The 14,252-nt window shown below is 47.0% G+C and overlaps 1 protein-coding gene across 2 annotated transcripts; it reads left to right on the forward strand.

Moving 5' to 3' along the window:
* The first annotated feature begins 9,865 nt into the window (after nucleotides 1–9,865).
* Nucleotides 9,866–13,718, forward strand: LOC103239253 (amyloid protein A). Of its 2 annotated transcripts, XM_008004955.3 has the most exons (4): nucleotides 9,866–10,352; nucleotides 10,936–11,030; nucleotides 12,901–13,039; nucleotides 13,443–13,718. In XM_008004955.3, exons 2-4 carry the CDS (start codon nucleotides 10,940–10,942, stop codon nucleotides 13,579–13,581), a joined length of 369 nt encoding a protein of 122 aa, XP_008003146.3. In that variant the 5' UTR covers nucleotides 9,866–10,352; nucleotides 10,936–10,939; the 3' UTR covers nucleotides 13,582–13,718. The 2 variants fall into 2 exon arrangements, with proteins under 2 accessions (XP_008003146.3, XP_037855527.2); XM_037999599.2 differs by lacking the exon at nucleotides 9,866–10,352 and having other exon boundaries at nucleotides 10,625–11,030.
* Nucleotides 13,719–14,252: the final 534 nt, after the last annotated feature.

Genomic DNA, 14,252 nt, shown 5'->3' on the forward strand with positions numbered 1-14,252 from the left:
ACTGAGCAAGTGAATCACCAGGAACACAAAAGGACCAACTTTCTAATTAAGGGGTGGACTCTTAATTGTGTTTGCTGTGTGTCCCTCCTCACGAAGCCCACACCCTCTGATGGAGAGAGAACCCTTTCCTCCTGGCTCGGAGTTTCGAAGTTGCATTCTTTAGGCACCAGAATCCAAACCTGTCTGCGTTGAGTTCTGTGTCTCTTGCCCTATAGATTGTTGGCTGAGGCTCACGCCTCTCTGAAGCCTGCTGGCCTCTAACTGATGAATGAATCAGGTCATGTGAAGGACTCGCAGGGGGAGCATGTTGGGATTTGGTCACTAGCCCACTGTCGGCAACAGTAAGAGCCACTCTCAGAGTCTGGAACTGGTATTGCCAAAGGACAACAGAACTCTGCATTCTGTTTAAAAATATTTCACTTTATTCCTTTTAAACATTTGCAAAAGGGAGTAATAAATTATAGGCGGGTGGATCAGCTGAGGTCAGGAGTTCCAGACAAGCCTGGCCAGCATGGTGAAACTCCATCTCTACTAAAAATACAAAACATTAGCTGGCGTTGTGGTAGGTGCCTGTAATCCCAGCTACTTGGGGGACTGAGGCAGGAGAATCGCTTGAACCTGGGAGATGGAGGTTGCAGTGAGCCGAGATCGCGCCACTGCACTTCAGCCTGGGCAACAACAGTGAAACGCCATCTGAAAAAAAAAATAGACATCTCAAAACCCCAAATCTCTTATGGAATTGTATAGTATTTATGAAACTAATAACTCATTTGAGAAGGGGAAAATTGCTCCTAAAATTCCAATAATTCTTAAGTTTTGTTTCAATTTTAAGTAATTTATAGGTATGTCTTAGAAATCATCATTAAGGCCAGGTGTGGTGGCTCACGCCTATAATTCCAGCACTTTGGGAGGCTGAGGCTGGTGGATCACGAGGTCAGGAGATCGAGACCATCCTGACCAACATAGTGAAACCCTGCCTCTACTAAAAATACAAAAAAAAAAAATTAGCCGGGTGTGGTGGCGGTCGCCTGTAGTCCCAGCTACTTTGGAGGCTGAGGCAGGAAAATGGTGTGAACCCAAGAGGCGGAGCTTGCAGTGAGCCGAGATCATGCCTCTGCACTACAGCCTGGGAGACAGGGCGAGACTCCGTCTCAAAAAAAAAAAAAAAAAAAAAAAAAAAGAAAAGAAATCATCATTAAACCCATTAAACCTTCTGTACCAGTTAGGCTATTCAAATATCTACATCTTTAAACATGGATAGCAATTTTGAAAAATAGAGAAGTTTTCAGTTTAGATGAACAATGAAATATTTTGTCAAAAATACTCCTTTTCCTTTTACATTAATTGTCAGGAAAATCCAACATAGGAAATTTACTACTTATGACTGAACAACATCAAATTTGTAGATTTACCAGAAAGCCTGTCTCAATCTGATTAGTTAGCAAAACAGGGAGTCCTGTTTAGTCCTCCTAAACATTTTGTAACTCCCTGGTTTCTCTTACCTTCAGAGAGATGTGATTTACAACACAGTGGTTCAATAAACAAAAGGTACTTTCAGATCCAAGTGATTCACCTTCCAATTTCCCATTAATTAAAGATGATTCTGTGCGTAAATGGAGACACAGCTCTCTTGACACATAGCCTTTTTCCATAACCCCAGTACTGTATCTTCCTTGTCAGACCTGCTGGGTGGGCACACTTCCCAGAGACAGGGTCCTCTACCTCTTTGGAGCCCCCAGCCTTATTTGGGAACTCAGGCTCACTACATTTATGCCCAGGTATGGGGAACTCACAGCCAGGAGACCTAACCCCAGCAGATCTTACAAGGGGAGCTGGGGTACATACCACTCATAGACAGACTGAGGATAAGGATGACTTGAGCCCCTGCTTGGCATACCTTTCCTTCTTGGCACATAGATGTGTTCACCTCCAGGCCTAGCACAACTGGGAAAGGCCTAGAATTACTAGGCATTAGGACCAGTGAAAGGTTTCAGAGTCAAGGAAGAATTGAGCTTATGGCCTCCTGTGGTCCAGCTGGATATAATGTGTCCCAAATCTGTTCCCTAACTTCCACCAGGACTGCCCATTTCCCCAACTCTAATGTAGGATTCTTTTTTTTTTTTTTTTTTTTTTTTTTTTTTTGAGACAGAGTCTCGCTCTGTTGCCCAGGCTAGAGTGCAGTGGTGCGATCTCAGCTCACTGCAAGTTCTACCTGCCGGGTTCACGCCATTCTCCTGCCTCAGCCTCCCGAGTAGCTGGGACTACAGGCACCCACCACCACACCCAGCTAATTTTTTTTTGTATTTTTAGTAGAGACGGGGTTTCACCATGTTAGCCAGGATGGTCTCGATCTCCTGACCTCGTGATCCACCCGCCTCAGCCTCCCAAAGTGCTGGGATTACAGGCGTGAGCCACTGTGCCTGGCCTAATGGGGGATTCTTTAGACTGTAGGAAGTCATTAGGGAAGGAAATGCTTTGTGTTTGCTCAGACATTCATTCCAGCCCCATCCCATCTGCAATGAGAGACTCGTAAGCTCCAAATCCTGACTTTCCTTAATGCCTCAGGTCCAATGTCCTATCTGCTTCTCTACTAGCACTCTCGCTTTGCTGCCTCAAGATGCTTCCCTCCCATTGATGATGTGTGAGTATTTCTGTTGTTGGTTTTTCATATCTTTTTCCATCTTTTTTTTCTTTTTCTTTTTCTTTTTATGGAGACAGGGTCTCATTCTGTCACCCAGGCTGGAGTGCAGTGGTGCAGTCTCGGCTCACGGCAACCTTGATCTTCCAGGCTCAAGCAATCCTCTCACCTCAGCTTCTTGAGTAGCTGGGGCTACAGGAGTACACCACAACACCCGGTTAATTTTTATAATTTTTGTAGAGATGCGGTTTCAGCGTGTTGGCCAGGCTGATCTCAAACTTCTGGGCTCAAGTGACCCACCCACCTTGGCCTCCCAAAGAGCTGGGATTACAGGCGTGAGCCACTGCTCCCGGCCCATTTACACATTTTAATTTAATTTGACTTTTATTAATTTTTTTGCAGCCCACAACAAGATGTCTTCATATTTTTCTTTTAAATTATTATTTCTTGGAGACAAGGTCTTGCTCTGTTGCTCAGGCTGGAGTGCAGTGGCGGGATTGTAGCTCACGGCAGCCTCTAACTCTTGGGCTCAAGTGATCCTCCCACCTCAGACTCTCAAGTAGTTAGAACCACAAGCATGAGCCACCATGCCTGCCCCCCACTATATATCTATATCTATATCTATATCTATATCTATATCTATATCTGTATCTATATCTGTACCTATCTATGTATATATATGTTCAACATTTTTGGCTTTCTCTTCTTGAAATACTTTTAATAAGAAGATTTCTGAGCTGGGCGTGGTGGCTTATGCCTGTAATTGCAGCACTTTGGGAGGCCAAGGCAGGAGAGTCACTTGAGCCCAGGAGTTCAAGACCAGCCTTGGCAACATAAAGAGACTCTGTATCTACACAAAAATAAGAAAACTAGTTAGGCATGGTGGTGTGTGCCTGAAGTCCCAGCTACTCGGGAGGTTGAGATGAGAGAACTGCTTGACCCAGGAGTTTGAGGCTACAGTGAGTCATGATTACACCACTGTACTCCAGCCTGGGCAACAGAGTGAGACCGTATTTTTTTTTTTTTTTGCCTTAGAATATAGGTTTTATTATTAGTTAGGTGTGGCAAGGCCAACAGCTCAGGAGATGACTGCCATTGAGAAGATAGCCTGTTACTCACTGTTCCCAAGAGAAGAGAGTGAACTATGCCACAGGGGATTGCACCAGGAAGCAAGTGGGTAAGTCAGAGAGCAGAGGAAGTAGGGGAGGTGTAGGAAGAATCCTTACTGTGTTTCTGCAGGAAGGAATGGCGTGGCAGCATACACAGGTTTAGGATTGGCTAGCATGAATAATTTCAATGGGTGTAGGGGCATGGAGGCTGCCCCTAGTTGTTTGGGACGTGGTCTTTGAGTGATTAGGACAGGTGGATGGTGCCCCACGATGTGAGAGCTCGATAAAGGAGGTGGGTGGGAGTGTGGACTCTGGATTGGTTGGTCTGCACATGGAGGGCGTGCTCCCACGAGAGTCATTTACTATCTCTAGGACTTGACTAGCTCTGAGAGAAATGGTCCCTCAGGGTCAAAAAGGGCCCAGATACTAAGCACCAAAAACACAGAATGAAAGGGCATGATTAATACAACTTGCGAGGCACCCTTGGCATGGCTCAGGCATTCTGCTTAGACAAGCCAGGCTGTCTGAGAGTCTTGCCAGTGCATGTATCTTCCTTGGCTGGCATGCTTTCCCTGGTCACCTTTGCAAGTCGGCTTCCCTACTTAAAACACCTCCAGTCTCCATCCAGTCTCCTGCTCCACAATTCCCACCTGGAGAGCAGTCCTCACTAAGTCCTCCACAGCCTGCCTGCATCCATCTTGGGACATTTCATTCCTATGACTGTCCCCAGTGTGTCCCATCTGCTGTTCACACTCCTCTTTCCCAGGTGCCCGTTTCATACCTCATGCAACACTTCTGTCGCCTGGTGGCCTGAAGCACATGCGCATGGCGTGTCCTGGCACAGGTAGAGTAGGATCTGATGTCCATGGGCCCTCAGCATCTCCACCACATCTCATGAACCCTTCCTTGCCTAACAGTCCAACATCACTCCGACATTTCCTGTGGGATGGTGGGGTGGGGTACACGCACTTCTCTGTGGGTCTCCATTGACAAACTTTACGCTTAGCACTTTACAGGAAATGGTTTCATTCAGGCCGGAAGTAAGGAGGTTCTGCAAAGCTGTGCAGCCCTACTTTCCTGGCGCCCACTTTGGACATAACCACTACTGCAAACAACTCTCGCTTCTTCTGCCCCCGAGACACCCTCTGCCCCAAAGACTGTGGCAGGGTTCCTAGTGGTCCCCTCACTTGCGGCAGATCCCTTGATTCCACATCTCAGAGACTAGTACATGTGCCCTCTTCACTCATGTCAGGGAAAAACTCTCTCAAACTGCTTTTTCCCTCTGCCCTCAAACAACAACGATCATCAACACAGAAGATCTCGATAACCAAAGGTGTGGGGTTTTTCTCCCCACACACCAAGCAGGAGACACCAGGAGTGTCCTCAAATGCAGTTTCAACACTACCTACCTGGAGACAGTGTCATATCCCACAGGTTGGGGGCTCAGTCCCTAAGGCCTCTCCCTCTTTCTCCCCAGTTGCAAGTCTGGGCCTCTGGAACCTCTGACTAACTGGCTTCAAGTTGGGGTTCCCATAATCCCCTTCTTGGGTTCATTTAATTTGCTGGAGTGACTCACATAACTCAGGGAAACACATTTGCTGGTTTATTATAAAGGATATTATGAAGGATACAGATGAAGAGATGTGGAGGGTGAGGTAAGGGGAAAGGGGCGTGGAGCTTTCATGGTCTCCCTGGGTGTGCCACTCTCCAGGAAGTGTTCATTCTCCAGATAGTGTTCAGCTATCTGGAAACTCTCTGAACCCTGTCATTTTTGGGTTCTTATGGAGGTTTCATTACGTAGGCATGATTGACAACCATGCAGAAATGTGATTGGACAAAAAGCATGTGATACAAACCCAGCAAGGCTTGTCTGTTTGCCTCTCTGTGCAGCATTCCTTCCTCCAGGGTATGAGGCAAGGCCCTTTCTGGAATGAGACCCACAATCAAGTTAGAGTCTTGCTTGGGGCAGGTGGAAGAAGGACAGGAGAAGGTAATAGAGATTCTGTTTAATGAGGCCTACAGTGCCCAACAATATAACAAGGAGTTAGGATCCAGGAGCTGCAGACGAAAAGCAAAATATATGGCCGGTGCGATGGCTCACAACTGTAATCCCAGCACTTTGGGAGGGCTGAGGCCGGTGGATCACTTGAGGTCAGGAGTTTGAGACCAGCCTGGCCAACATGGTGAAACCGCGTCTCTACTAAAAATACAAAAATTAGCCGGGTGTGTGGTGGCGGGCACCTGTAATCCCAGCTACTCGGGAGGCTGAGGCACAAGAATCACTTGAACCCGGGAGGCAGAGGTTGCAGTGAGCAGAGAGCACACCACAGCACTCCAGCCTGGGCAACAGAAAGAGACTCGGTCTCAAATAAAAGGAAAGATATATATACACACACACACACAATAACACCACAGCTTTTACTTTTTTAATTGACTTAACTTTTGTTTTTTGTTTAGAGATGGAGTTTCGCTGTTGTTGCCCAGGCTGGAGTGCAATGGTGCGATCTCAGCTCACTGCAACCTCTGCCCCCTGGGTTCAAGCAATTCTCCTGCCTCAGCCTCCCAAGTAGCTGGGATTACAGGCATGCGCCACCACGCCCAGCTAATTTTGTATTTTTAGTAGAGATGGGGTTTCTCTAGATTGGTCAGGCTGGTCTCGAACTCTCAACCTCAGGTGATCCGCCTGCTTCAGCCCCCCCAAAGTGCTGGGATTACAGGCGTGAACCACTGCACCCGGCTGATTGAACTTTTCATAGATAACTTATTTATTATAAAGAATTAATTTGTTAGCTGGGTGTGGTGGCTCACACATGTAATTTCAGCACTTTGGGAGGCCAACGCAGGTTTATTTACAATAAATACAAAAAGTATCTAGGCCTGGTGGTGTGCACCTGTAGTCCCAGCTACTCGGCAGGCTGAGGTGGGAGGTTCACCTGAGCTGGAGAGGTTGAGGTTTCAGTGAGCTAAGATTGTATCACTGCACTGCAGCCTGGGTGACAGAGCCAGACTTTGCCTTAAAACAAAAAAGAAAGAAAGAAAGAAAGAAAGAATTTGTTGCATTCCAGATAAAAATTCCAGTGGGAAATTTTGATTCACCTTGCATTTAATTTATAAATAAATTTGGGAGAATTGGTATCATTGCTAAGCTAAAATATAATCTTTGTGGACATGATGTACATTGCCACTTTTTATCCTTTAACAGACTAAATTTTCTCTGTAAGAGGTTATTTCCTAGATAATATTTTTGGTACTACATTTTGCTATATTTTGTAACTGTTGTTGCAGAGAAATGCTATCAATTTTTAAAATTTCGCTATGAATACAGCAGCCTCACTGAATTCTCTTAGTAGTTCTAATAGTTTGCCATTTGATTCTGACAGGTTTTCTATGTAAAAGATGGTGTCATCTTGAAACAATGATCGTTTCATTTCTTCTCTTTCACCTCTTACCTTCCTTGTGTTTCTTAAGCATTGGGCAGGTCCTTCAGGGATATGTGAAACAGTAGCAGTAACAACTGGATATCTTGGCCCTTTTTTTCCCCCCGCCCCATGATGGAGTCTCACTTACTCTGTTGCCCAGGCTGGAGTGCCGTGGCACGATCTCAGCTCACTGCAACCTCCACCTCCTGGGTTCAAGTAATTCTCCTGCCTCAGCCTCCTGAGTACTTGGGATTACAGGTGCCTGTCACCACATCCGACTAATTTTTGTACTTTTAGAAGAGATAGGGTTTTACCATGTTGGCCAGGCTGGTCGCGAATTCCTGACCTCCAATGATCCACCTGTCTCGTCCTCTCTAAGTGCTGGGATTACAAGTGTGAGCCACCACGCCTGCCATTGTGGCCTCTTTATTGGTCTTCTTGAGAATACACCTGAAGTGTCTTCATCACACATGTTTGCTGTAGAGCAATGGTTCTCAAACCTTTTGGTCTCAGGATCCCATTACACTATTAAAAATTATTGAAGACCCCAAAGAACTTTTATTTATGGGGACTCTATTTATCAGTATTTACCATATTAGAAAGAAAAAATTTAAACATTTATCAATTCTTCAAAAAATTATAAATCTTCTATATGTTAACATAAATAATATATTTTTATGTAAAAGCCATTTTCCGAAAAAATTAGTAAGAAGAGTACTATAGTTTTACCCTCTTGAAAATTTTTCATGTCTGATTTTTTTTTTCATACCTGGATTTCCCTATCTGATTCATCATCCAATTTGTTTTAATATGTTGTTTAGATTGGAGTATATGAAGAAAAGTCAGCCTCACAGAGATATATAGTTGAAAAGGGGGAGTGTATCTTAATGGTATTTTTAGATAATTGTGGCTATTCTTTTTTTTTTTTTTTTTTTTTGAGATGGAGTCTCGCTCTGTCGCCCAGGCTGGAGTGTGGTGGCACAATCATGACTCACTGCAAGCTCCACCTCCCGGGTTCATGCCATTCTCCTGCCTCAGCCTCCCGAGTAGCTGGGACTACAGGCACCCGCCACCACGCCCGGCTAATTTTTTAAAAATTTTTGGTAGAGACGGGATTTCACTGTGTTAGCCAGGATGGTCTTGATCTCCTGACCTCATGATCCACCCGCTTCTGCCTCCCAAAGTGTTGGGATTACAGGCGTGAGCCACCACACCCGGCAATTGTGGCTATTCTATACTATACCAAACTCAACAAGTGGTAGCTTCTGAAAAGTCAGTTACAATGTGGAAATCCGCACTCATATCAACGAACTTATCATATTGTGTGTACTCATGAGAAAATGAGACTGAAACATGAAAACAGTGTGTTAGTACTATTCTAAAAATAATTTTGATATCAAAGCCTCCCTAAGGAGGGATTATCAGGGTTCCCTGGAAAACAGTTTGAGAACTGTTGCTATAACATATTGATATTTATCCTTTCTCAAGTCAGAAAGGGTCTCTTTATTTTGTTATACATTTTCCTTATCATCAATAGATGTTGACAATTATGAAATTAATTTTCTGCATCTAGTAAAATAAATGTACAGTCCTTTCCTTTGATTACTGGTACAGTGAATTACAAAGATAGATTTTTCTGATATTAAACTCTTCTTGAATCCCTGGAATAAACCCTGGTTGATCATGATGTACTATTATTTTCTCTACCGAGTTGGAAACATTTAGCATCTCTCTGTGAGCTCTTTCTCCCTGGGAGTGTCAACTACCCTGCCTAAAAGATGTGTGACTGTGTGTGTAGACCCGTTCCAGCAGGTACCACTCTCAATGGTTTTAAGGTGGCAGGATGTGGTGGGAGAGGCGGAGGTGTCAATGCATAGGTGTCAGAGCAGAGTCTACAATGTCATTGTTCACATGGGAGCCATGCATTTGCTATTTATGGGGCGTTTGGCCATCCTTTACCTCCTCGCCCCACCCATTTCTCAGAGATTAAAAAAATGTTTTTAAAGACAATCTTGCTGTGTTGTCCTCATGTGTCCAATGTGGCCTCAAACTTGTGGGTTGAAGCAGGCCTCCTGCCTTGGCCTCCCAAGTAGCTGGGACTACAGGCACATGCCACTGTGCCTGGCCCATGTCTAAATTTTTTGTTTGTTATTACAAATGCCTAGCCCTCAGGGTATGAACATGGACTGCAGAAGAAGAAACCAGAGTTGCTGCTATGTCCACCAGCCTCTCTGCATGTCCTGGCCTCAGCCCTGCTGGGCTCTGGTACTAACCCATCTCTGGCCACCATGCTCCTCCACAAGCCGCTGCAGAGCTAATCTGACCCTGTTGATGTTCTCATGAGAGAGTGAACTGTGTGGCCCCTGCATCCCTCCGTGATAATAGAGCAGAACAAGAGCTCTCCCATCCTTCCCTGCCTGGAAGCTGGGCACATCCCCAGCTGGGCTGCCAATTTAATGCACCACACTCGCATTCTCCCAAGGTGGGGCTCCAGGACTAGGCAGGAGCAGCAGAAAGTGCCCTGCTCTACATTGCCCTCGGCGCAAGGGGCCAGCTTAGAAAAGGCATTTCCAAATTGGCTAGGCCAGCTGAGCAGAGATTTTCTGTGCTGAGAAATCTCAGGATACCCAGACAGAGGGGTGGAAGGAGCCTTCCAGGGCACACATGAGATGTGGCAGGGGTAGGCTGTCCATTTTAAAACTTAAAGGCTTTAGATATGAACTCACAGGGATTCATGTCAGGGCCATCTGCCATGTGGCCCAGCAGGGCCCATCCTGAGGAAATGACCAGTATAGTCAGGAGCTGACTGAAAAGCTGCCCTCCACACCTTCCAGCAGCCCAGGTGCCACCATCACGGGGCTCCCACTCTCAACTCTGCAGCCTCAGCCCCCTCAATGCTGAGGAGCAGAGCTGGTCTCCTGCCCTGACAGCTGCCATGCACAGCAAACCTATCTTGTTCCCACAGGTTGCACAACTGGGATAAATGACCCGGGATGAAGAAACCACTGGCGTCCAGGAACTTGTCTTAGACCGTTTTGTAGGGGAAATGACCTGCAGGGACTTTCCCCAGGGACCACATCCAGCTTTTCTTCCCTCCCAAGAGCCCAACAGGGAAGACTCAGCATAAATAGCAGCCACCTCTCCCTGGCAGACAGGGACCTGCAGCTCAGCTCCAGCATAGATCAGGTGAGGAGCACGCCAAGGAGTGATTTTAAAACTTACTCTGTTTTCTCTTTCCCAACAAGGTTGTCATTTCCTTTAGAAAATAGTTATCCTGGGGCCTACAGCCATACCATTCTGAAGGTGTCTTATCTCCTCTGATCTAGGGAGGTAAGCAGGGTAGGCCTGGTAGTACTTGGATGGGAGACCACCTGGGAATACCAGGTGCTAAAAGCTTTAAGAATAAAAAATTGTGATCTTACTTTGTGTTTATCCCATGTTGAGTTCTGTGCTGGGCAGAGGGAACACATGGTAAATGCGTTGTTGGGAATTACAGGCTACTTGAGGGAGTGACAGTCTGGTCATAGCTCCCGCCTTCCTCCATCAACACCACGTTGGCATCCTCTTACACAGTCAGGCTTTAGGGCTGATGGGTTCAGAACCAAGGGCTTCTGGCTCTGAGTGAGGTCCTGCTGCAAGGTTTCTTAGATGAGCCACTAAGATTCTAATAAGATCCAGTGGAAATAACCAGGCTCTCGTTGGAATATGACTCCCAAGGAAAGCTGTGCCACTCTTGTGGGCGACTGTCTGACTTCTCCTTTCATTTCAGCACCATGAAGCTTCTCACGGGCCTGGTTTTCTGCTCCTTGGTCATGGGTGTCAGCAGCCGAAGCTGGTTTTCCTTCCTTGGTGAGGCTTATGATGGTAAGGCTTCAGAAGGTATGCAGGATTTCTGAAGAGAAGCATCATCCTGGACCTGATCAAATGGGGGAAATGATGCTTTCGGAAGGCTGCTTTTGAACCACAGAGTTGCTAGTGTCTGCGTTGCTAAGGCCTGTCATGAACTAGGGTTTGCGGGATTGCCCATCTCGGGTCTTTCAGAGCTGCTGGGAATATCTTCTTTCCCCGTAGTGCAGCTTCTCGGTGTGTTCAGCGGATGGATCACGTTTCAGAAGCCGCTGCAAGGTGTATCAAAAACCCATCTCCTGAGCCGTAAGGGACGAGAGATCCAGTAACAATGCACACGGGGTATTTTTGTGCTTTCTTAAGGTTTGAGCCGCTGCCTTAGGTTGTGGTGCCCAACGTGCAGGATGTGCCGGGTGTCTGGGGAGCTGCTCAACAGCTTAGAGAGTCAGTCAGTTGCTCAGAGAAAGAATAATCATCCTTTCCAGGAGTAGCTAAGCTTTTGTTTTGAGTAGAAGATGCAAAATAAGGCCTGCAATTGGTATAAAATATCCCTCAGCATAAATCTCATAAGAGCATGACTAAGGCTGTTGACCCTTGTGTCTTCTTTCTCCTTCCTCCTTTGCTTTCCTAGTTGGATAATGTACAGGGCTCTTTAGCCTCGCTCTGTCAGGGGCTCCCTTCCTGGTTTGTTCCATTTCCATTCCTTCTCCAGCCTTCTTGACAGGAGATGGGAACTGACGTGCATCAAACTCCCACAAGGATCAGAACATTTTCTCATTGAATTTCAGAATGACTCTGTGAGGCAGGCATCCTCCCCTCTTTGAAGGTGAGGAAGCTGAGGCTTAGAGCAGCTGAGACCACTGCCCAGGGACTTACTGCCAGTCAGCAGGTGGCAGAGCAGAGGTTTGAGCCCAGCTGTGCTTGAGGTCAGAGCTCTTGCCAGGTAGATGCATCACTGACCAGCTCCTAGAGCTTGATGGTTATGAATCTCAGGCACGCCTTGGCATCACCTGAACTACCCACGCCTGCAACTCCCCAACAGAGTCTGCAGAAACTGGCCTGGGGTGTGGCCTGGGCATTGGGACTTTCAGTTTCTCTCTGGGTGATTAGAGAGTGCAGCCAAGGCTCACACCTGTAATTCCAGCACTTTGGGAGGCCAAGGTGGATGAATCACTTGAGGTCATGAGTTTCTGAGCAGCCTGGCCAACATGGTGAAACCCTGTCTCTACTAAAAACAGTAAAATGTAGCCAGGCGTGGTGGCAGGCACCTGTAATCCCAGCTACTCGGGAGGCTGAAGCAGGAGAATCACTTGAACCCGGGAAGCAGAGGTTGTAGTGAGTTAGATCGCGCCAGTGTGCTCCAGCCTGGGTGACAGAGCGAGACGCCGTCTAAAAAACAAAAAAAGAAAGTGCAGCCAAGGCTGAGCACCACTGCTCTATTACTTCCTCAAGCAACCCACAGCATCAGTACAGCCTACTGAGAAAGTGTTTAGGGACTTTTATGCTCCTAGCAGTCACTGGGACTCAGGTCACAATGAGATGTATTCCATTTGCAAGAATATATATTTTAGTAGTCAGGGCAGAGGTGCTCTGTGTCTGCCACCTTTCTCAGCATCAGTATTTCATGTCACCACCTCATTCCTATACACTCCTGGATCTTATCACAGACAGCTTCATTCTATAGCAGTGGCTCTTCACCAGGGGACCTGGAGAAGCCAACTAGGATAAAGGAATGTGCTTCTCAACCCACGATATCCAAGGCTGCTAAGATCGCAGGCTGAAAGCTTGAAGTCAGTGGAAGATTTGTCCTTCTTTCATTCCCCTCTAAGGTGTTGTTGGATTCTTCATGTTCTCCTGATGTCCCTTCTGCCTTTCTGTTCCTTTTCAGGTGCTCGGGACATGTGGAGAGCCTACTCTGACATGAGAGAAGCCAATTACAAAAATTCAGACAAATACTTCCATGCTAGGGGGAACTATGATGCTGCCCAACGGGGACCTGGGGGTGCCTGGGCCGCAGAAGTGATCAGGTAACTGGAGCTCCTGGGATGCCAGGGCTGGGTGAGCAGAGCTTGCCTGCCTTGGACAATCAGGGGGGAGGCGAGCTCCTTGTAGAGAAGTTAGAGGCTACAGACCCTCCTCCTCTTGCCCTCTCTCTGCCTCTGTGCTCAGTGTGAGGGTCTGAGTGATGGTAGGAGCGAGTGATTCCTCACCCTCCCTCTCTGGGTGCTGTTCATCCAGCCTGGGGGTGCCCAGCCTGGCTGAGTGGGGCGGTGTCCAGGCAGGGTCAGTGTTTTCACCCCTCCTTCCTTGGCCTTTCTGGGCTCCTCTCAGAGCCCTCCCTTGGAACCCCCATTCCAAGGGAGTTTGGGAGGGTGCGCTGTTGCTCACTGGCCTGGTGATTAATCTCCCTCTTGCTTGCCTGGACTATAGCGATGCCAGAGAGAATATCCAGAAACTCCTGGGCCATGGTGCGGAGGACACACTGGCTGATCAGGCTGCTAATGAATGGGGCAGGAGTGGCAAAGACCCCAATCACTTCCGACCTGCTGGCCTGCCTGAGAAGTACTGAGCTTCCTCTTCGGTCTGCTCTCAGGAGACCTGGCTGTGAGGCCCTCAGGGCAGGGACACAAAGTTAGTGAGGTCTGTGTCCACAGAAGCTGAGATATGGCATACAATAGGCATCTAATAAATGCTTAAGAGGTTGAATTTGTTGAAACAGTGTGGTCTTTTGGTGCGTACTGCCTGTTTGGTACAAAGGGGAAATCAATGCACACTCACGTGAAGGGTGAGCCTAGGTAGGCCTGTGTGTTTGGATGTGAGGAGACATTCTTAGCAGTCACAGCGCAGACACCTGCATCAACCCCTCCACGAGTCAGACCTCCTTTTTTCCAGACCCTTGTGGATACATTATTGCTATTTCCAGTCCCTTCCTTGTCCAGGCTTCTCATCTCCTGTCAATTATTTCCTGTTGCCTTCTCTGTCCCCCAGTTCTTCGTTCCTCAGTGATCTCTGTTTCTGGAGGCAGGGGACACAGACAATTGAATCATGAAATCCTGCCTCAATGACTGCCACCCCAATCTTCCTTTCATTTCTCAGCAACACCTACAAATTCAGGCATTAATGACTTTCTACCCATTCTGTCTAAAAAATACCTCCAATGCAGTTCTCTTCCACTCTGTTTTTGTTGCCTTATTTCAAGTCTAAATATGTAATGCGACTCCTTTTATGAATGTTTTCTGA

The sequence above is a fragment of the Chlorocebus sabaeus genome, chromosome 1, assembly GCF_047675955.1.
Source record: "Chlorocebus sabaeus isolate Y175 chromosome 1, mChlSab1.0.hap1, whole genome shotgun sequence".
Classification (NCBI taxonomy): Eukaryota; Metazoa; Chordata; class Mammalia; order Primates; family Cercopithecidae; genus Chlorocebus; species Chlorocebus sabaeus.

Bases quoted from the DNA above. Each gene is read 5' to 3' on its own strand.
- LOC103239253 (XM_008004955.3), top strand. From the start codon at position 10,940: ATGAAGCTTCTCACGGGCCTGGTTTTCTGCTCCTTGGTCATGGGTGTC. The intron at 11,031-12,900 runs GTAAGGCTTCAG...GTTCCTTTTCAG, and splicing joins CCTTGGTGAGGCTTATGATG to GTGCTCGGGACATGTGGAGA. The intron at 13,040-13,442 runs GTAACTGGAGCT...CCTGGACTATAG, and splicing joins TGGGCCGCAGAAGTGATCAG to CGATGCCAGAGAGAATATCC.